This window comes from Acanthisitta chloris, unplaced genomic scaffold, assembly GCF_000695815.1.
Source record: "Acanthisitta chloris isolate BGI_N310 unplaced genomic scaffold, ASM69581v1 scaffold727, whole genome shotgun sequence".
NCBI lineage: Eukaryota > Metazoa > Chordata > Aves > Passeriformes > Acanthisittidae > Acanthisitta > Acanthisitta chloris.
Genome location: NW_008680737.1, coordinates 220,881 through 243,578, shown reverse-complemented (window position 1 = coordinate 243,578; position 22,698 = coordinate 220,881). Strand labels below are relative to the sequence as shown.

General features: G+C 39.3%; 1 protein-coding gene across 1 annotated transcript in view; it reads left to right on the top strand.

Moving 5' to 3' along the window:
• ELMO1 (engulfment and cell motility 1) overlaps positions 1–22,698 on the top strand; it is a gene marked incomplete at its 3' end in the record, with an annotated part of 290,561 nt that overhangs the window by 48,650 nt on the left and 219,213 nt on the right. Inside the window, exons 2-4 of the mRNA XM_009077801.1 lie at positions 64–210; positions 13,395–13,435; positions 14,341–14,413. Of these exons, the coding sequence (XP_009076049.1) occupies positions 133–210; positions 13,395–13,435; positions 14,341–14,413 (192 nt within the window). The remainder of the gene's footprint in view (positions 1–63; positions 211–13,394; positions 13,436–14,340; positions 14,414–22,698) is intronic.

The window sequence follows — 22,698 nt, the reverse complement described above, 5'->3', positions numbered from 1 at the left end:
TTCTGTCTGAACTGCTGTATTATTCTTTTTTTTTTAAATTTTTTTTTCCTCCTCTCCCTGCAGGTGTGAATGAGAGAGATTCTCTGCAGTATTTAGTGTCCAGTTGTACTGGCTCTGAAGAACAGCGTCGCAATGCCCCCTCCTGCTGATATAGTGAAGGTGGCGATTGAATGGCCAGGTGCCTTCCCCAAGTTAATGGAAATAGATCAAGTAAGTGTCTGTGTATGTGTGCTTGGCTGGCCCTGTGTGTAAATAAGTTCTTTTCTGCATGCTTGTGCCTCTGCATTGATGTTTACTTTGATGCACATGTATTTTTCTGTGAGTGCATGTGGGGTAGGAGGTGATTTTTATAAGGGGTGTAGCCCTCTTCCTCTCTTACAGCTTAATGTTTTTAATGTGTTTAGCTGGTTTCTTTATTTGCTTTTTCGTTTTTGAACAGCTGCTTAAATAAGGCATTTACTGCTTGTGTGACCCACTTAACACTTTTGTGCCTTAGTTTGTTCAACTGTAAAATTGTGGTAATGTTGTTACCTCTGGGTGGAAAGTCTTCAAATTTCTAGTCAGTGCTTTGCTTTTGGAGTAGGATCATATTGAATGGCTGCAGCAAGTGCAGATTTTGGAACTTAAGTAGTGGTGCACTGTGAGCAGAAGGATCTTTGCTGTTCTATACAGAAATCTCAGGGATTGTTCTGTTTAGCTGGTTAGTTCTGATGCAATGGCCTCATGGACTGATTGGAGGCAGTGTACAGAAGTTAACAAATTCAAAATTATGAATTAGAAACTCTTTTTAGGAAATGAGGAGTGGGGAGAAACAAACCAAATCAAGTTATACAAGTACCATGTTTTATATTCTGGACTTCTCTGAGATTGTTTTCCTGACACATGCATTAATATTAAAAGCAACCTCTTTAATATTTAGCAGCTTGCCCATAACGTTTTGAAATCTTGCCACATGTTACCTGTTTAGAATTATTATTATTTCTGTAAATAGTATTCAGAGTGAAGAAAAGCATTTCATAATGTGCTTTAGACCCTAGTGTGCCTGGGGACTCAGTCCATTATAAAGTTCTATTGGAGAGGAGAGCATTTGAATTCATGCTGAAAATGTTGTACTGAAATAGGTTCGTAATTTCTTCATGCAGTGCAATCAGTTTCACTTATAGTTAACCCTTTTGTGGCATGTGCCTGGGAAATTCCTGGGTGAAATTTGCAGAAAGATGGTATTAGAGCGTGGCTGGAATAACAGCAGTATGATTTTTGTAAGCACTCTGCAAGCCCCTTTAGAGGAAGGGGGAGTTCCCAAGTGAAATCAAACTTTGTTTGAATTTTTCCCCTGCCGAGCTTTTCCGTTTTCATCTGCTGAATTTTTTCAGTAAGCATATATCTACAGATAGAAACCTTTTGCCTTCTGGAGTGAAGAATGTTTTACTTTTTTTCTTCTTATATAACAAATGGTAGACACTGCACACTGTGTACAGGGAAAGATGCATGTTAGTCATGATGAACCAAGTACAGTGGGGACAAAACTGAACAAATATTATGCAATTCAAACAGCAGTAAAATAATACCAAAATGTTTGGGTTTGATTTACAGAATAGCTTAAGGTAACTCTCAAAAACTCCTCATACCTTATCTGAAATATTAGCTTACTTTCCTGGAGCCTTGTTTTTGCTTTTATTATGTAATATTTAGAGTTGACAAGAAAGATCATTGCTGACTTATATTGGGTAGATCTCTTCCAACACAGCCTACCAAGTTGTCTGCAAGCTTCCTCATACCACTTTATGGGGAAGAGGAGGAAGAAGAGGGAAAGTAAGGTTAAAAGGGAGAAGGCTAACAGCATCCTCTTGATTCAGAGGGAGATGGGGGAATGAAGCTTGAGGGTCCCATTCCTCACCTTTCTGATGTGGAAAGTACAGGTATGGTGACAAGAAATGGAGATAGACAAGAAACATCCCTTCCTATTACCCATCCACATGAAGATGCACATTTACCTTTTTCAAGGTTGGGAGCAATGTGGGAATGAAGCCTGAAAACATATAGAGTGATGCATGCTTCTAAACACACAGCTCTGCCTTTGATTCACTTAATGCTGACTTTTCCCCAGTCTGTTTCCTTTAAAGCATCTATTCAGTTGAAGACCTGTAAGTGGAGGAGATAATTCATACCTCAAATGGCTAGCTGTCAGAGATGATAAAGGGGAGGAGGGAAAAGGAAGGCAGAAAAGAGACATGACTTACCCATTGACCAGACGCTGCAGCCAGTGCTGTCTCCCAGGTGGGGTCTGCTCATTCAGCCACCATTTGACATATATTCAGAAAATCATAAAAAGTTTGCAATACCAGTTTCCTCCCTCTCTGATCCCTTACCAACAAGAATATCAATATTTACAAGAACAGCACTCTATTATTACTTTAAAAAAACAATAAAAACTCCTCACTGTAGCATGGCACATGGTCTTTGTCTTTCAGGGTACTGAGGGTATTCCAAAAAACTGAAGTACGAATCCCATATAAGAGATCAGATGAAAATTTGGGCTGTTGGTTTTTTTTAGGTTGTTTGTTGTATATGCTTGGTAGCACTTATATTCAGTTGCATATTATCCCAATTCACTTGCCATGTATACGCACATTTGCTTAGCACTGAAGACACCAAATGTTGTTAAACTTTACATTAACAACAACCTCCCAGATGGATGACTTCTGACAACCTGGACTTTATGGGGGACAGAGCTTTTTCAAGTTGAGGCTTCCCACTACATTTCTGTCAACCTGGATTCAGTCTCTGTGCCTGGTTTCTGTGAATGAGAAGAAAGGTTTTCTGCTCATTTATTGACATGTACTATTTGATGTTAGGGGTTTACAACTACTTTTTTTTTTTTTTCTGGAATGTTTCTTTAAGCAAGGAGGGAAAAACTGCATTCTTATTTGCTGCCCTCTCTCTCTCTCTCTCTTACTATGTGAGGTCTAATTAAGTTGCAGTAAACCTAGCAACTGTCTGTTGCCTGTATGCATTAAAACTGATTTTAAATCACCTGCAAGCTAATGCACTTTTATGCTTTCTCCTTGAGCGACTTGATTGAATTCAGTTACTTGCTCCCAGAATACTTGGGTTTTTTTCGATTTGAGTTTCCCCCCATTTCTGTAATTTTCCTCAATTATAAATTTGAAAAATAGCATCCAGGCTTTTCCCCCTGCATAAATTCATACTAGCAATATTAAAACTGTGGTCAAAATTAATTTTTAATGAACAGATTTGATTATGACTAAGAGCTGGGTATAGGGGTGATCTTCCATTCTTAAGTCTTTCTGCCATGCAAGGGGAGGAATAGAAATTACATGGTGTCTGAATTTGCATTGGGATCTTTTTGTGGACTTTTTAAGGATGCAGTTTGGGGAAGAAATGAATGGTAGATGGTCACTGCCTGTTGTGTTTTCCTATCAATCTTCTGCCTGATTATTCTGGAAGATGTTAAGAGTAGGGTGGCACAGGCTCTGTACAGGTGAACCTGGATGCTGGCTAGTCTATCCTGGCTTCTCTTTATTTGTTACAGAAATAACCATTTCATAAGAGGATGTTATTTCTTGTGTTCAGATGAAAATTTGCATGCTTTAATTTGTGCCCATTATGTATAACTCATTCTTAGTTGTTGGGGGTTTTTTACAGCACAGATTATTTTAGGTAAGACAGTGCTGGTTTTAGGTTACCTGGATACTTTGTGGATTTACAGCTTCACCGTTCCTGCTGCAGGGGAAGCAACTTCCAGGAGAGGCACAAGATGGGTATTTGGGGACAATATCTATTTTGGCTTATCCCATTCAAATCCACTCCTGCGTCTTAACACAAGTTGTACTAAAACCAGATTTCTCTAAGCTCAGGGATGAACTTCCTCAGCATTGGAAGTAAACAACTGTTCCTACAGAAAGGAACAGTTTATAATTAAACTTGGCCCTACAGTCTCTTCCTCCAGGTTTACTTTTATCTATGAGATCATTAAACATGGATTAAATTAGCAGATGTGGATCTTTACATTATCCAAAAAAAAAAAAGGGGGGGGGGGGGGAACCAAGCTGTGTTTTCTTTTCAAAGCACAGATCTGGTACAGTGGGCAAAATTTACAGGAGCACTGTCATATGACAGTTTCGTGTTAATACAAGTGCAGTACATGGGAGAAACCATGGGCTTCTTTACGTTAATGTTCTCTCTAATGTTTATATTTAGTCAGCAAGTTTATCTTTTAAGAATGTCTTTCAAGTTGTCTCTTCCCTTCTGCCAGTGTCATTTTAATTGTGGCTGTTTTTTTCTTCTTTGTGGAAGAAAAAAACCACTTCTTCACTGCATATTAAAAGGACACCAGTAAGATTTTAAATTATTTTTATTAAAGGGAACTTTCAAACCTAAATCTAGTTTCAGACTCAAATCTGGACACTTGGGGATTGTTAATTGACTTAGTGCAGTGTTTCTTGAACTGTGGGGAGAAACATAGTTCAAAAAGGGATTGTGAAATGCTTAATTAGAGGAATGAAAGTGGCACATCGCTTCTGCCATGTGTGTAGACTAAGAATAGCTGTAGTTTCTGCAAGTACTGTCACTAGTAATAGCAGTATACTGATACAACCCTAGCATCACAAGTCTAAATGTATGTAATATTAGCAAGCTCCAGCATCATTCAAGTGGTGAAGAAGAAAAGGATATTGATGTCTTGCTGCACTGCAAAGTGTCGCTCCTTTTGCTTCATTCTGGCTCTGCACTCTGATTCTCTCAAAATCAAGGGGTTTAGTGGTAATGGGATGAAGGACAAGAGACACTCTTGCTTCCTTCCCACAAACATGGAAATTTATATGAACTCTTACCCAGAAAGTGTAATGGTATTGCAGTAGCTGGAACTGGTGATGCTTTTTGGTGTGAATATTGTGAAGATTTCCAATGTTATTGCACACTGTGAGTTTAAAGTAGTTAAGGGAAATGTCAGTGCCTTTAACAGCTGACAAGATTTCAGTTTCTTGAAGGTAGGGGACTATGAAGAAGCTCGTGGGGAGAGAAAAAGATAATTTTACATTGATTTACGAAAGAGTTCCCTGGATTTGCTAGCAGCAGCTCCTTTCTGTCAGATCGGAGTTAGGGCTTGAGGCTGACCACTGCAGCTGTATCTCAGCCATTCTCAATGAGGACGCTGGCTGCTGCTGATGGGAGACTTAGCCAAAGGTAGATGATCCAAAAGGTGTCTGCCTTTTCCAAAATAGTTGAAAAATGCTTGACTAGCTTAAGCCAGTTTGCTAAAGGTAGGACTTGCTTAAAATCAACTTCTAGGTGTTAAACAGATGCTAACAATCATTTAATGAGTTTTATTGCTCCTTTTTAGTGTGACAAAATCAAAGATTAAACTGTTCATAAAGGAGATGCTAACTGGCATATTAAATGTAGTGAAAATATTTAATAGTTTTATAATATTTGCAGTTGTGTTACCATCAGAGATTATTAACAGAACTGATAAGAAAATCATATTAATTATCTTAATGTGATTTTTTTTTTCCACTTTCTTTGTTGGACTAAAGAAAGGTCTTAATTTTTATTTTTTTTTTTTTTTAAAAGCTGTTCAGCAGCAAGAATCACTTTGGAAACAATAATGCAGATGTTTCAGTGCACTAACACACAAGTATACATAGTGCTTTGTTAACATAATACAATGGGTAAAACACAATGGGTGTCAAAAATATGGTATCTTTACTCACAGGACTGTGGGGTTGGAGTAGCCATCATCTCTGGTTCTTTGCTGTGGTGACAGGCACCCATCCTGGATAAAAGTGCAGTGTTATTGTCACATGAAGTTTTATTAGTCTGGCATGTCCAAAGTCACATTCCCACTGGTTGGTTGGAGTCTTTCAAGGCTTTGAACTGATATGCTGTGGTGTGTGACTGGGACCTCATCACAGAAAAATACATAAAAACTTTGTCTTACTACTACTGTTTAAGACATAGACAGTGGAAGATGTCAATAGATGAAAGAGGTAATAGCTGTGGGGAAGGGTTAGAAATTGTAAAAGAAAGGCAGGGGGATAAATATAAGTGGAAAAATCTAATGGATGCTATTTATGCTTTCTATTTGGTGGTATCTTCTAGGTTAAGAAAGATAAGTTAAATACAGTAGACAGTTTGCTTATCTTTTTCTCGTTAAATAGTACTGGAAATAGAGCCAGGGTATGCATGGAGTCCTGCAGAAATAGCTTCCCAGTGTTCTGGATCTCCAACATAAAGGCTATTCAGGAAATAATATTTTGGTAAAGTGCTAAAATATTTTGTTACTTTTATTAATTATCTCCTTGATTTTTTGTGGGTTTGTGGGTGTTTGTGTGGGTTTGGTTTTTTGTGTGTGTGTGTGTGGTTTTTGTTTGTTTGTTTATTTTTTGGTTTTTTTGATTGGTTGGTTTGGGGTTTCATTTGGGTTTTTTTTTCCTGTCTCTGATTTTGTTAGCCCCATAATGCTAGGCAGAACTTCCCAATTGGAGCCTGAATTTTGCTGCCTGCAACTGGTGGCATTTTCAAGGTGAAGGCTGAACGTGACTGTTGCATCCATAAAATTTTTAAAGAATCAGCAGGAGTCTATTCTCTTAAGTTAATTCCTTCTGTATTTAAAGGAAATGTGTAATGGTGAGACTACTGGAGTTATACACCAATGAATTAATTACAAGGTTCTTCATTCACATTCTGGCCAGCTGGAGTATCCAGGCATACTTTATGATTCAATTATATTCTCCTTATAGAACTCCAAGATTGTAGTACAAAAGAGAGTAATACTAAAAATCCCATGGTATAAATATTTTTTGCCTTCGTGTCGAAACTTCTACCCTGGTAGGCCAGTGGTGTATCAGTCATGAGCTGTGGGTTTGGGGTTTTTTCAGGCTTCAAAGACTATGCTCACTTAATAGGCTGTGTGAAGAGCCACATCTTAAAGCCCTGCTTTGTATTTTAAACTGTATTTTAGCTGTATTTTATGTATGTGGTGCAAGGGGGGGGCATGCAAACGTGCTCTAGGTCTCTAGGTGTTTTGTAACTCTTCAGTACTCTTGCTTGGGAGTTTTTGGCTTCCCTATTTACTTGAGGAAGCATGGAATATTATGGCTTGTTAGGACACTAGATATGGAGTAAGTATCTGTAAAATTATGTCTGTGTGTTTGGTTTTATTTGGGGGTTTTGTTTGTGTTTTTTTGGTTTTTTTTGTGAATAATGGTATGTTTTGCTGCTTCCTTGTCATGCAGTAACATCCTAAACATGATCTGCGAGGCAATGCTTATTAGATCTGGTGAAATGCAGACTTAGGAGTGAGGATGTGTTTGTGGGGTGGAAAGGGAGTAACTGAAGAAGCTACAGCTGAGTGAAGGGGAAGAGAACACAATCACCTGGTTTTCCTAAAGTCTTGTGCCCTCTGCAGAACCCCTACTGCCATGTTTATACCAAAGTGTTGCTACCGACATGTTAAAACTACCACCTTAAGAGCTCTAAAGTGAGTTGATAAAAGCTCTCTCTTCTATCAGCAGCTGCACCTGTTGAGGGTTTTGCATGTCTGCTATGGGGCGTGAATGTTTCCTGCCTTGGGTTGTGCTGCTGCACTGACAGAACTCTGTGGTGTTGACCTGGCCTTGGCTGGGTTTTATGGTCTCTGTTACTGCAGTATTGTGGTGTCTCTGTGCTTCAGGTATTCACCCTCTCTGGTGTTCCCCTGAATTAGGTAAATCCTCTCCTTCATCTTTTACAGATGCCCAATAACTAATTAACACATCTGGTCTCACCAGTACTCCTTTGGAGTGAGTCAGTGGAGAGAATTGATTCATAGAATCATCAAGATTGGGAGAGATCTTTGTTTGTGGGATCATCAAGTCCAACTGTCCACCCAGCACTACCACTACAACCCCTAAACCATATTGCCCAGTGTCAGACTCAGGCATCTCTTAAACACTTCCAGGGATGGTGATTCAACCACCTCCCTGGGCAGCCTATTCTAGTGGCTGACCACTCTAACAGTGAAAAAATTATTTTCTGATGTGTAATCTCAATCTCCCCTATCTCAGTTTAAGGTCCTTTCCTCTAGTCTTCTCACTGAAGGCATGGAGGAAGAGACCAGCCCCCACCTCACTACCTTTCAGGTAGTTGTAGAGAATGATGAGGTCACCCCTGAGCCTTCTTAGTGGTGGTCCTCATTCTCAGAGTGGTTCAGAGCAGGCTGAGGAGGCCGAAGTCCAAAGCGCTCCGGCACCTCCCCCTTACAGGAGAAGACCTTGCCTCTTATACCATGAGAAACCAATGATGAATAGTGATCATGCACCCAGGTGTCTTGGCATCTGGTATTTGCCACCAAACAGTCCACTCTGGCCCCTGGTGCATGACAGTAACAGATGAAGCCTCCACTGATTGTGAAAAAAAGGTGCTTTTTTGTTTTTTAGTATCCATTAAAATAACTTTTGCACTAAAATATTTGCTAGTAGAAGGATAGAATTAATTTTATGACAGAGTGGTGTATTTACTGCCTTGAAATTCTGTTTTTTGACAGATGCACAGATCAGCAACAGAACTTTTTTTTTTCCTTAATGCTGAGTGTTTTCCACTAACAGATGTGCTGCATCTGCTGTTTTTCTGTCATAGTCTTAAAGACAACAAGGGTTAAGGTTTTCATGTTACTTCTGTGGCTAAAAGGTGTCTGGCAGGAAAAGTGATATCCCAATTATTATCCAAAAACCGCCCCCAGCAACCACAACCCAACAAACAGACCTTGCAAAAAGAAAAGGCAATGAACGTCTGTTAGTCATGTAGAAAAGAAAGATATTTAGCCTTGGCTTAAAAGAAACCTAGCTACAATTTCCTGGTACAGCACAATCAGAGTATATCTGAACAGCACATGTAACACAGGTTTCTACCCAAATTTAGGCTTCTGTGCTCTTTACAGTTCACACATGCGCACACACAGGCACACACACGTTTGCTGTTTGATCTGGAACTGCTTTAAGCCTAGGTTGGTGTACTGGTGGCTTGAACTGGACCTAGGGCTCAGTCAACACTTGTGTATTGGATATTCTTAGCTTTCCTTTGCTCGTCACGCAATTTGTCTGGAACAAAACATTGGCCTGGACTCACCCATCCTACACTCTTACACGCCTGTGCTTAGCACTTCCTGGTGATTGGTTCCCTCTGGGCTCTCCATAGGGGTAGGCATGAAAGGATGAAACTGGAGAGGAGATTGGAGTGTGAAATCTCAACCTATGTTTGGCAAGTTACTTTAGAAGTTGTACCAAATACCGCACACGCAGCAAGGGCAGGTATGCTCAGGAAGACTGAGATATGGAGCTATGTGCTTCTTAGCTCACAAAACCTGGAGACTTGACCTGAGACACGTGCAGGTGAGCACAGAAGTGATGTCCAGGTACTGCTGCGTGGTGGATGTCATTAGGACTACACCTAACCAGCATCTTGGACACCTGTACTAACCAGTCGATGCAGATAAAACTTTACCAGGTGTGCAAATTCACATTGGCTCTTGTGCTGCCTGTGCTTAGTGTCAATGGCAGGATTCTCTTCTTGTGTTCAGATCAGAAAGTCACAAGGCCATAACTGTGCTTAGTGTCAATGGCAGGATTCTCCTCTTGTGTTCAGATCAGTAAGTCACAAGGCCATAATGCCCCATTGTCATTTCCCACTGGATTTCAGCTATCAATACCTACCCTAGGAAAATACTTTTATGATAATCAATATGTTCAGCATAGATACTGTGATAAGTCAGGTGAAGGGGTTATATCCTGTAGAAAGCATAAAGTTTACTTTGATCTGTGTTATTTTGTGCATTAAAGGTGCAGCTTGATGATCTTAGAGCTTTAAATGAACATCTCATCATGTGTAAAAGCACACTTCATTTTGACTAGTCTAGGGGAGGACAGAGACAAAATAAAACCAAACCTAAAATGCACTAGCAGAAAATACTCATTTTGATGAAGGAAAAGCTTTGAAATATTTTTGGACTGTCTGATTGGAAGGAATTCTTTAAACTACACTGACTAATAAGGTAAATTTGACTCTTTGGAACTGTAAATGCAGCAAAGATATATACATTTCCTTATGCATAATTTTATTAGAATAAAGTAGCAAAGCAATCAAATCAATTTTCTTTGACATCAGGAAAATATTTAGAGCCAGGGTGGGGAAAAAAGTGTCTTTGAATGGCCTACTAAGTGGATTTGCTTTGCAGAGAGTGGAAATAGATTTCTACCTCATTTTTCATGGTTCAAAAGAAAAAATATGATAGCTCACTTTTCTTTGTCTTCTAGTACTGCTACATTCTTATACATTCACTAAGCAGTTGTGTCCTCACTGTTTCCCAAGCATAGTTAAGTGTCTTGCAGCCCTCACTAGCAGGACTGTGGAGGGATTCTGGAGTTGGTTGCGAGCTGGCTGGGGGAGCTGGTCTCTCAGGACTGTGGAGGGATTCTGGAGTTGGCTGCGAGCTGGCTGGGGGAGCTGGTCGCCCACTCCCAGAGCAGAGAAGGGTTTTGTTGGTGAGGAGGCCTGGCCATGTGCAGGCAGGGCAGCAGGACTGCTCTTGCTGCCTGCTCACCGTTCTGCCTGCTGGAGCCTTCCCACAGCCCTTGCTTGCCAACCAGACCCTGCCTGGGTGATTGCACAGAGGGAGTCGTGGCAGCTTTTGCCTGCTTTCGGCGTAAGTGGGATCACTTAGCTGCAAATGGTGTGCTGGTGGCAATTTAACTGCCTGGTAGGGAAGGGGAAAGAATTTTGTGTGGAGACTAATATGTAGAGGGAGTGCAGCCCAAAGGATTATTAGGAGCATCAGCTTATTAGCATTGCAGTGGTATTTATTTTACATTTATTAATTTGCAAAGTGCTACCAAATCACTAATTGCAAACTGTATTCCAGAAGAGTTCCACTTTTTTTCATCTTGTTTTTTCCTTTGTCACATCAGTGTCTTAGCAGGTAGTGGCATAGAAAGGACAAAGCTGTACCGTGAGAAGCTGGCTGTATTAATAATTACTATTATTATGGAAGATTCATTTGCTTTTTTTCTTTTAACTGTTCCTTATGGGTTCAAATTGGTTTGTTGCAGGGTTTTATGTTTGTTTTGTCCAAGTCTTTGGTTTCAGATAATGTCATATAATAAAGCGAAGCTGGTGTAGAATAGGCAAAGGGGGAGGAAGACGAATAGTATTGACAAGAGATGTAAAAGCTGATGTGTAGAGAAGTTAGCAGTACTAAAATAGCAGTTTGGAAAGTAATTGTATCCAACCTTCCCAGCATTTATATTATTGCTAGCTGTGGGAAATAATGGGGAGGAGAGGCAGTTACACTTTGTCCTCTGTTTGTCCTAGAATCTGCTAGTTGATTTCTGTTTATTTTGTAGAAGGAATTAATAACCCATAAAATTTTTTGTCAAAATAGGGAAGTACTAGAATGGGACCCACAGTATTATCCTGAGGAAAGAAGGGGATGCAGCATGCCGAGCTGTGTGCTTTGCTTGGCAGCACTTGACCTGCAGGCTGGCACATGTGTGCTGGGTGGCAAACTAGAGTTACTGAGCTCCAAACAAACCTGTGCTCCTCCCTATATTCCTCTCAAGAAGAGAGCAGTTGGAAGCAGGGATTGCTTTCACAGGATTGCAGAAGCTAAAAAGATCCTTGGGGAGGAAGACAGGAGGTCAAGGCAGCTGCACATAAATGACACAGTAATCCACACCAAGGAACTGAACAGTCCAAGAAATAGTGGGGAAAAAGCCCCACACTGTCTCACATGATCTGCCTGATCTGCTACACAAACAGCTGAGCCAGTGCAACAGAGAGGACTGTGCTGCTGTGGAGAAGGGACATGCTGTCTGCTGCAGAATGGAGCAGTTTCACACTTCTGCGTTTTCTCCCATGTGCTGGTATTTGCTAGTCATTTAGGCACACAACAAGTCAGATGAGGAAATTGGTTCTGGTGAAAACTATTTTTTACTCTTTTACTGAGCCAGTTTTTAGTCTGATGAACTGTCCTGGTGTGGACCATCTGGGTGGTCATGTGAAAATAGTAATGGCAGTGAAAGAGGAAGGATGGAAATTCAGGACCAAGATACTATGGCAAAGTAGGAACAGGATGTTTTCAGCAGGTGCGTTCATTCATGTTTGATTAAAATGATCTTGTGTTATGTTTTTGCTGATTTATTAACTGGCTTAGTTAACTGGACTGCTGAAATAATAAATCCTTCCCTAATCCTGACCTGACAGGGAGTCCTGTCTCTGGCTTTCAGTCTATGCAGTGATGCAGTACAGAAAACAAATTCAAGGGAAAAATAATTCTCCCTCCACATAACACACCCTGATACTGAGTTAAATTTTAGACTAATAATTTTCTATAAAAATTAAAGAGAAACAGCATATTTTGACAATAGTGTTGGTTTATGGGTGGTTTTATGGTGGGTTTTCTGTACTTCTGGGTTCATTTTGTTTTGTAAGAATTCAGTGAACTGTCATTGAAGGTAACTAGAGAGGGGGGGTCCTATGCTGTTTAGATGATTTGGGAAATTTTTGTGAAACAAAAGATCTGTGTAATGTTGTGTGGTCAGCCAGTGTTGGAGAAAAGAGGCAGAGTAGTAGCTCAGCTGGTCAAATTTGGTATGGGTTTGGTTGGGGGTTTTTTTGCCATTCAACTTCATCTATGTTTTTTTCTTTTAGCCAGAAGTCTTCTAAAAACACTTGTGTGTACATCCTGTGTTTATAACAATGTTCAAAGCATTGCAACATCACCAGACTAGACTGTTCTTCTATTTTGGGACCCAAAGCAAGAGAGCTGTTTTCAGTCAGTCCAAATGCTCCTGCTTACAGATGTAGAGAATAAAGCAGAACTGATACATCTGGGATCTTAACACCTTCCATCTGGTGTTTTATCAGAGGGGAACTTGCACGGGTGTACTTAAGAGAGAGGATTACTGTCATCATATGACCATATCTGTAAGGAACAAAAGAACATTTAAAAATATGAAAGTCTTCTTGCTTCAGTTGTCATTCCTGGAAAATGTCCATGTTGGTATCTACATCTGTTTCTCTTGGGTAATGAGATGCAGTGTAGACAAAAGACCCTTTGATTTCTTAGTTGAGAAGCTGAGTTTGTCATATGGGCTAAGATTGACAAAAAGGACTGATAATGTCATCATGCATATGGAATTGCTGTCTTTATAGTTTATCTGACCAAAAAGAGCAGAAAATTTTGGGGTCCTATCAAACTTGATTTTAAACAAAAAATGAAATACTACCAACTTGTTTTGTTCTTTGCAGTTAGTGGCTTTGGAATCATAGTCTAAGAGCTCAGTGCTATTCTAATTTTGTGCTTTTGTTTTTGTTGTTGTTTTTTTTTTTTCATTAACCAGAAAAAGCCACTGTCTTCAATAATAAAAGAAGTCTGTGATGGGTAAGTTCTGCCATACAGTACCTACTAGATACTGTGCTTTTTGAAGTATTAAATCAACAAGGAGATAATTTTTTCTGAAGAAAATTAGATATCCTGTATGTCTAGTCATTAGTTTCTTAAGTCTTGTAGTTGTTCTGTCTTCAGATTTTGAATTTACAGTGCATTTTGGATCAACTGCCTGCAAGATGTGGTTTCTAACAAAGCAGCTCCATCATGTGGGTGACTCATTTAGAGTATTTGTTTCCTCTCTGCACAGAAATGCATTTTACCCACTCATGCTTTGGTCCCTGCAGTTCATGGGTTAAGGAGCTAAAGCACTGCCTCTGGCTTTGATTTTTGAGCACTGAGTCTAGTGGGTGCTGTAAGCTGGTCCAGTTGATGTGACTGTTCATATGCAACTGAAATGTTATCTGCAAGTTCTGCAATATAGACCAGTAATTGTCTAAGACAAATACCTTGCTTTAATTTTACTATGTTAATTTACAAAAAAAAAGCTGTTTTAAGCAAGTGCTGCCACACAGGAGAAACTAGTTTACATACATCAAATTGCTGTGGAGTTATAAAGGTTATATTTTATGCACAATGTAATGTATAAACTTAATACTATATGCGTTTTGTATTGTATAAGGTAGCATAAAATGGTATAGTAATTTTTTTTGTAATTTTAGTGATTTAGTGATCTTGCTTACTGCAAGCAAAAATCAGTAGGATGTTGTACTCAAGTTTTTCCTTTGTAGGCATACTTTTATCTTAAACTTTGGAACTCATTGTTGAAAGCCATGGAAAAGAATGAGAAATACATGGGAATGACAGGCAGTTGTTTGTTCATGATAAAATTATGTAAAGGGTACTTTTTGAGTTATTAAGATTTGATTTTGTGATTAATTTATTTTTTTATTTCTAAGGTGGTCTCTTGCAAATCACGATCAATTTGCACTGCAGCATGCTGATAGTTCTAATTTCTACATCACAGAGAAGGTGGGTAAATCATTCAATGCAATTTTTGCATACCCTATAAAAATGTTTGCCCCAGTAATTTATTTTAAAATGCAATGCCAATGAGAGTGTAGGTACTGGGAGACTTGATTTAATGTTTTTTTCACTGATTTCCTCTATTTGGAAAAGCAAATAAAAGTTGAATGTGCCAAGGCCTTCACATCTGTTGAGTCTGAGACTTTAACACTGAGCCCTTCAACTTTGGTATTTGTGCATGTTTAGTATTCTGCCAACAAATGGTTTAGAGGAAATCGAAATATTTAAAACATGAAGAGCTCTTTGAAGTCTGAGGAGACCTTCAGTGCACGTCACTTTGCTTTTTGGCTGATCAGGTAGAAATAAGTTTCAGTGAGAGTAATATTTGCTACTCCTTCCCACCTGCTCTCTTGTACTTTTCCAGTTCTGTTGGCTTATTCTTTGCGTCCCCAGATAGCATGGCAATAGATGATTCATCAAGTGATGCAATGATTTCAGTAGAGTAATGAAATGGCTGTAGCTGTAATAAAAATGGAATGTCTAGTCTAAATACATGGGACATGCTCATCTGAAAGAGACCAAGTAGAACATTCATTCCTAGCATTACTCATAAAATTGCTGAAATTGAAAAAAAAATGTTTGGAAGAGTGTACATGTAGTATTGTAGAGGTCAAATTTCTAAGCAAAGGGAGAAGAATGCTATTTAAAACCTCTTGAAGTCCACAAAATTCCCTAACTGTAGTGAATTTTGAACTAAATAGACCTGAGCTTAGCTGCATAGATGTAGATGCCTCTCGCTTACATTATCAGTTTAGTTTGGCTTGCTCTTAAGCAGAGGGATCTTCTGGTTTTGTTTTGTGCTCTACAGTTCTTTAGGATTTACTAAATACAACTAAGACAAGAACTAAGTTTTGTCTTGCTGTAATTCTTACCCACACCCAAGAAATAAAGGAAACTTAGGCACAGTTAAGCATTTAGGAAGACTAAATTAGCAAGACAGCAAGAACAGTTGCTCATAAGAGTGCTGTGCCTTTTTTTTTTTTTTTTCCTTTTTTGACCAGTTTCAGTTTTTTATTTAACTGTTTGTCACCCCAGACAACCTTCTCAATATGTCACATTTTGTTTTGGGATATTCCATTTTTTTAATTTGTGTGTTGGTTGGGTTTAGTTTTCTTTCTCTCCTTTCTTTTCAAGTTTCAGTTGACAGACATTTCAAAGGCCACTACAAGGAAGCCTGTTGAAGGGATGCTGCTGTCATGTTTTTCATCCACCCAAATTAAATAGTGCAACTGTTTTGCTCATTGCTCTCAATGGTAACATGTTTTCCAATAAGGCAGACACAGCTGAACTTGGCATTTAAACTCTGATCATACAGTGAATATTTCCAAGATGTCAGAATGGAGTAAGTACTCCAGCTTCTTGAAGGCATTTGTCCTCATGCAATTGGAGAAATTTTCCAGGCTTTATCTCTACCTATGGTGGATAGGATGCTTCAGCTTTGGAGAAGTGTTTTCTGTTCCACATAAAAGGAAGTCTGATAGCTTTTGGCTGCCTCTGACTTGCAATAAGGTTGGAAAAGGATGGTCTTCTAGGACATTTTGGATTGTATTGCAGAGACAACTCTGAGTTTGTTTATTCCCTACTGAAAATATGCAGAGTGTCTGACTCTGAGTCACATAAATAAGGGAGAAGAGCTCTAAATGCCACCAGAATTACTCAGATGTCTGTGACTTTCATTAGATATTGTTCACTGTTGATCACTGCTTGTTGAATAGTGGCTATAAAGAGAGCCTTATATAGGGCATCACCCCTTTAACATTCTTTTCCTTGTTTGTGTTCAGTAGGATGTTGTTGCTTCCTGAATTAAAACACGAAAATCACCTGGCATAAGGACAAACAAATGCACTTCAGTGAAGGTTCAACACTTTAATTGTTAAAGTCCACATTGCTTTATCTGCCTCTTACTAGGACATGAGGAGAGCTTTTTTTCTGACTGTGACATCTAATAAATACATATTTTTTACTGCTCTCAAAGAGGAATTATGTGTCTGTACTTATGCAGATAACATTATCTATAGGTCATGTTTCTGTAGAGACTGCCTTCCAGGTAGAGATGCCTTTTTAAAATATCACCATGTTTTAAGTTGCCAGAAAGAAAAGCAATTAATGAATTCTTGTACAAAGTAGCAGGAAACTTTGAAGTGAAATTGTTACAAATGTGGGACTGTCAACACATGGCTTACAGTTGTATTTTTGGTTCTGGGTGGCAAACAGCGCATCTGTGTTTTGGTTGTCATGTGCAGAACTCTTTATCTTTTGTAGCTGACCTATATTTCTCGATTATACCATACATAAATAAAAACAACACCCAAGCAGTTCTGTCTCTAACTTTTTTTTTCTTTTTTTCTGGTTGTATTATTTGGAAAAATGCCTCTACAGGAGTAGCAATAACTACTTCAGGCAATATAAGAGAGGTCTTCTAACAAATTTCGAGTCAGCCAGGGTTCCTACTAGAGATAGGGCTTATCACAGCAGATCCAGTTTCAACTACTGCCTCTGGGGTTCTAGTATGGCTAAATCTATGCCCCTGAAAGTACAGTGGAAATTATTAATTATGTATTTTAGCTTTTTTTAAAATTTTATTTTATTTTAAAAATGGGAGAAATAAAACAAGAGGTTATGCAAACAAGAAAAACCAGCAGGCATACTGTCTAGGCTCAAGTCTGTCTGGTGTTTTGATCACAAAGTATTTGATTTTTAATTGCATTAATAGGTTTGTTGTTTTTTTTCAAAAGCCTTGCTTATCATGGAGGGACATTACTTTGGTAGGTCAAATGTCTAAAAGCCTTGATTTCTGCATCAGAGCCTTATTGTGCTAGATACTATAAATTAAGAATAAAAAAGTCACCTTTGCTTCAATCTGTCCAGGTTGTACCTGAATAGATGTTTTTGTACATCAAGCATAATAACTCAGGAACACTCTAGCCTGGATGAGCTCAGGTTTAGAACAGAAAGTGCTGTATGAAGAGTAGAAAATGCCTATATAATTTTGTATGCCATATGTGTTCCTGATTGCAAACCACAGCTTCAGTAACTGTTTGCTGTGTTCCTCTACTGGAATCCAGGATCAGACATTCTAGTGCCTCATGCAGCATGTTGGTGGGTATATCTGGTCCATTATCACTGCTCACCCTTGGCCTTGCAGACCTTGACCTTCTCTAGATCTGTTTGTGGATCCAGTATGTGGCTGGGGAAGAATGATATTCAAGCTGGTTTCACTGCTGGAGGCAGCATGTGGTGGCTCTTAATCCTCCACCTGAGCAACTATCAGAAATTAAAGGCTAGCTTGCTTGTGCTGAGGGGCTTTGTGAGCCAGCTCTGTGCAATGCTCAGCACACAGTGATGATAGTGGTGACATTTTTTAATATTCTCTTTGCAATGCAAGGACAATTCATATGTATATGGTCTACAGCCCATTTTTGTTGTCACAGTTCTGTTGTGTTCATTTTTTAACATGCGATGCCTCTGAAAACTCTGTGGGGTTTTTTCCTTCTTTCCTGTCTCATATTTCCCTTTCATTCTTATTGCTTGAAGTGGAGGAAGGCAGACACTGAGTTCACTACATTAATTTCAGGAGACTTTTATTCCTGTTTAGTGAGAACAGCTACCCCCACCTTTCATTGTCTTTATCTGGCTCTGTGCTGTTTGCAGATGGGACATCCTTGTACCCCTTGTCTTCCTGGTAACCTGGGTGAAGTCCCTGGTGCTTGTTCTTTCTCAAAGGTGCTTTTGCTTGTGACCTATTTTTTACTGAATACAACCTGTAATTGTATATTCATGTGAAATTCTGCCATGCCATTACAGGATCCCTGTGTGGGACCATATGCAAATGACAGGACAAGAAATGAGCCACTAGTAGGGTTGGGACTTCTCTGAGCTTTATTTTTTTTTAATGTTTTTCATATTCATCTGTTTCCACTGATTAAATTAATTTCAGTGAGTTGAAAGTAAACATTCTTAATAATGAAGGTTTCTGATTCACTGAAGGACCCGGTACCTCATAAGCAGCTGAGAATGAGAAGTAGGACAAAGATTGGGAAATGGAGAAATGTATTAAGTGAGCTGTTTCATTTGCCATTTTGCATTACTCTTACTACATTTCTTAATAATGCTACATAAATGGCAGATTCCAATCCAGGTTTGGCCAGTACCAGACTATGCCCAGCTTTTCCTTCTCTCTGCTACAAATAAGACATGTAGTATTTCCCTAATTTTCACAAATTTCTTAATGTTTTTGGTCATCTGCACAGCCCTGCAGAAATTCCTTACAATAAGGGCAGCACATGAAGTGAGAGTGGCTGTGCCCCTGCCTGCCTCATAGATGATTGGTAACACTGCCCTGTGGACTCCAGTAAAGGCTAGTGGACACCAGTATATTTCCTGTGAACAGAAGTAAAACTTGAATATCTGTATACTAAATCACTTTCACTCGTACTTCGTTCAGGCTGTTTTCAAGAACAGTGGCCATCCTTCCCTTAGCAAATTAGTCCTAGTTTTTAGGACTCATTTTGTAGGACTTTTGGCTTATACTAAATTTTACAAAGAAAATAGCTATGTCCTGTAAACCTGTTATACTTTCTCATCCCAGCATGAACAGCTTAATTCTTCCACTTGCCTCCTTTTTAAATATTTTGTATGACAGTCTTCTATTTAGTTCCTCAGTTCCACATCAAGGCTGATGAGATGGATCAGGCAGCTTTTAAAAAAGCTGTATACATATTTATTTTCTTGAATTAAGTTTGTATTTTTGCTTCACAAGCAAGAGGAAATGCTCTGAAAAGGTTCATCTTTCTGTTACAGCGCTTGAAGATAGGTGTGGCATACCACAGGCACAGTGCAGCTGGGTTCAGCTCATAGCAAACAGTTCTGTGTAAGTCTTGGCTGACAGAAAAATGCTCTTTAAATCATCTTTTACTTGAAGAACAACCTGTTTGGATGGGTAGTTTTCCAAAGTGCAGTGAACAGGCATCACAGGTCACTGCTGAAAGAGGATGTTTCTGATTTCTTTTCCCCTTCCCCAGAAGATCCTGCCACTTCATTTGTGCTGGGTACAGCTGTTTTGGTTTTGTTTTTTTTAACAATTTGTGAAGGTGGTGACAAGGGGAAGATCATTTTGTGCCACTTTAATTCATTACATTTGTTTAATAAAAAGGCTGCCTGATCTGATCTAAGGATGCGGCAGGACCCTTGAGTCATGCCTGGGAATGACTGTGGAGAAGAAAGAAGTTTAAGGAAGGGTAGAAAGAGGAATGGAACTTTGTTCTTTTTAACAGCTGTGAGCTGTTATGTCCTGTAGTTGCTTCTGGAACTGGATTAAGCTGACGTGGAACAAACTTTCTGTCAAATTCCAACTGTAATAAAAAATGGAAAAGGGATGTTTTGCCTACAGTTCCTCTATGGGTGAGAGGAAGGGCACAGGCAAGGATGGAGAAATGTGATGTACATGTTAGAAAAGCCCAAGCACCTGCAGGCTTCCCCTTAAACAAGTCTCTGTCTGGTTCCAAATCTAGCGCTTGCAAAATGAGCTGGCCCACTTTCCTACTTATACTATAGTGTAAGCTTATTCCTGTCTTCTACCATACAAACTGGGTAAACCTCAAAATGATAACAATTTCATCTGCTTTAGTTCCCTTGTTGACTGATCAACTAGTTATACAACTTTATGCCACATCAAACAGTAGTAGGAACGAGCAAGAAGCTGAAAAGCAAGACTCCATGGTAGCAAACTGTACTTTGATTTGGCAAAAGTGGCTGTGAATCACAGTCTTGGATTGGGCCTTCATCTATTTCTTTTAGTAGCAGTATCTGCTCAAGGAGCTACTACTCCTGTGCTGACCCCTCAGTGATGCTGTGGGTGAATGTGGCAGGTGAACTGCACTGAAGAACTTACTTCAATTTCACAATCCTTATTTGTTTTTGTTGGGTTGTTTTTTGTGTATGTCCATACCAGTGCCTTGTTCTGATTTCCCGACATGATCTCACCAATAATAGCATGAGCCCAGCTAAGTCTGTCATTTCCTGATGTTTATTTTGCAGGGTGCAGCTCTTATGTACCAACTTATCAGAGGATGATGGGACTGCTTGTTATCTGCCCACCCCTTCCGTGTTACTGCTACAACTGTCTGTCTGTGTGGTTGCTTGAATTGGGGAACTGATCCAGATTAAAAATAACTTGTGTGTAACTTCTTTTAATGTGTCAGAAGGATGTCTGCCCACAGTGTAACACCACTGCTGCTCTGCAGAGCAAGTGGTACCTGGTAATGTCCTTGTAGATCACTCCACCTGCAGATGAGTAAATCATGCAAAGTATAGTCCTTTTCTTAGGATATGGTTTAAGTAGCAGTTAAGTTGGTATTACTGCAGGTTCCTGGAGAAAAGGGTAGTTGAGTTTCCTTTTTCCCCTCCATTGCTTCATTCTCCTTGCTTCACTAACATCCTGGCAACTAGTGCTGGAAAGTGAGTTGGTTCAAGTCATGGATCTGATGAAAGAAAACTTTGGAAAGTTTTTTTCTCTTCCTTTTTGCAAATGAAGGGGAGAGAAAGAGGTAACTTTTACGGTTAGGTGGTTGACTATGCTGCTGCTTGTTGGTAGATCTAATGTAAGGGAAGTGTTGGGAGCCCACACACGCTAGAAGGATATATGCAGAACTTCTCTTCTTGTGGGCTGTGGAGTTGCACTGGCTAATGTATATCCTGAAACTGTGCCACTGGTGTAACTTGCTTTATTTGCTAGCTTCTGTAATCCTTAAATATAGGTTGATAAACAGTGTGCAGAAAACATCTGCTTTTTAGAAACTTCAGCCAAACTGCTTAATTTATTAAGGCAAATGTTATAATCAAATGATAACATGAAAAACTAGGAGACATTGCCCTGTTTCCAACAGCTTCCCAGAAAAGAAATTTTAGCACAAGACTAATTGCTTCAGTATTTCTTCTAAAACAGTACATTTCTATCATGCCAAGTAGTACAGTGTTGATAACTACATATATCATTTAGTTTTGATCTTATTAAATATTTTGTTGACTAAATATAATCTTAAGAAATTTCCTACCAAGTCAGCCAAATGTTTTCTCTAATGTCATAGTCTGCCTCCAGCTCTAACAGTAGCAAATGCCATGGAGGGTAATGATCTGATGATGACTTTCACTGCCTTTATGCTTCCTCAGTATTCCCATTCGTTGTACTATCAGTGTTGGAGGCTACACTTAGTTCATTCACTATCCCATCTGAAAGCCATGCAACTCTTTCATCTCTTCTTGAACTTGCTGATATGGCCTGCTTGCAGAGCTGTTGTGACAGCAGTCTCAAGTAGTTTCCTGCCTGTTGAATGAAGAGGTGTATTCTTCATCTGCTTTAAACTGATCCCTTACTGCTTTCATCAAGTACCCCTGAGTTCTCATACTGCAGGGTTTTGTAACAACAGTTCTGCATTGAGCTTGTCCACTACATTCCTTCCTGTGGCCTTTGTCCCTCCAAATTGAGGAGACCCAGCCATGTGAGGCAACTGCTGAAGCCCATTGGACATTTGCCTTTGTCTGTATTTTCCCTGACATTACTGTGTTCTACTTAATATGTGAAGATCAAAACTGCACACAGTGCCCTGCATTATGGGTACGTGGAGTTCTTGTGTTGTGGCAAAGTAGTGCCTTCTGTCTTGCTCACAGTACCACTTCTGATGATGCCCAGTGTTTACTGGATGCTGTAGCACATTGAATCAGTGCTTTAAGGGAGATTTGTCAGAAGAACTTTGCTTCCCATTACTGAGCTGTTGACTTAGAAATGAACTCTGTAACTCAATTATGTATCATTTTGTCCTTATTTACTGCTTGCCCAAACTCACATCCTCATGAAAATGTAATGGAGTCATTAACTGAAAGTGTATTTCACAGCTCTAATTTTTGTTGTTGTTGTGTCAGTTTGGAGGAAGGTGTAATAAAATAACAGTAGTACGGAAATAGGGATGAATAGTGATATAAACACATGAGGAACTTTAAATTTTTTTGGCTGTTATTCTTTAGACTGGTTAGAGAGGTCTGAAGGAAGTTGTTTGGTCAAGGTTAAAGAATAGCGCTGAGTGTGCTATAATGATGGAAACCAATGCTTTTAGATCTTCCTCAAATACGTTAAGAAAACATTCCATTCCAACCAGTTACAGTGAGCTGAATCTTGAGGCATTTTGCTGGATATAACAGATTATTAGAGTGGTAAGACAAATGTGTGGCAAAATAAA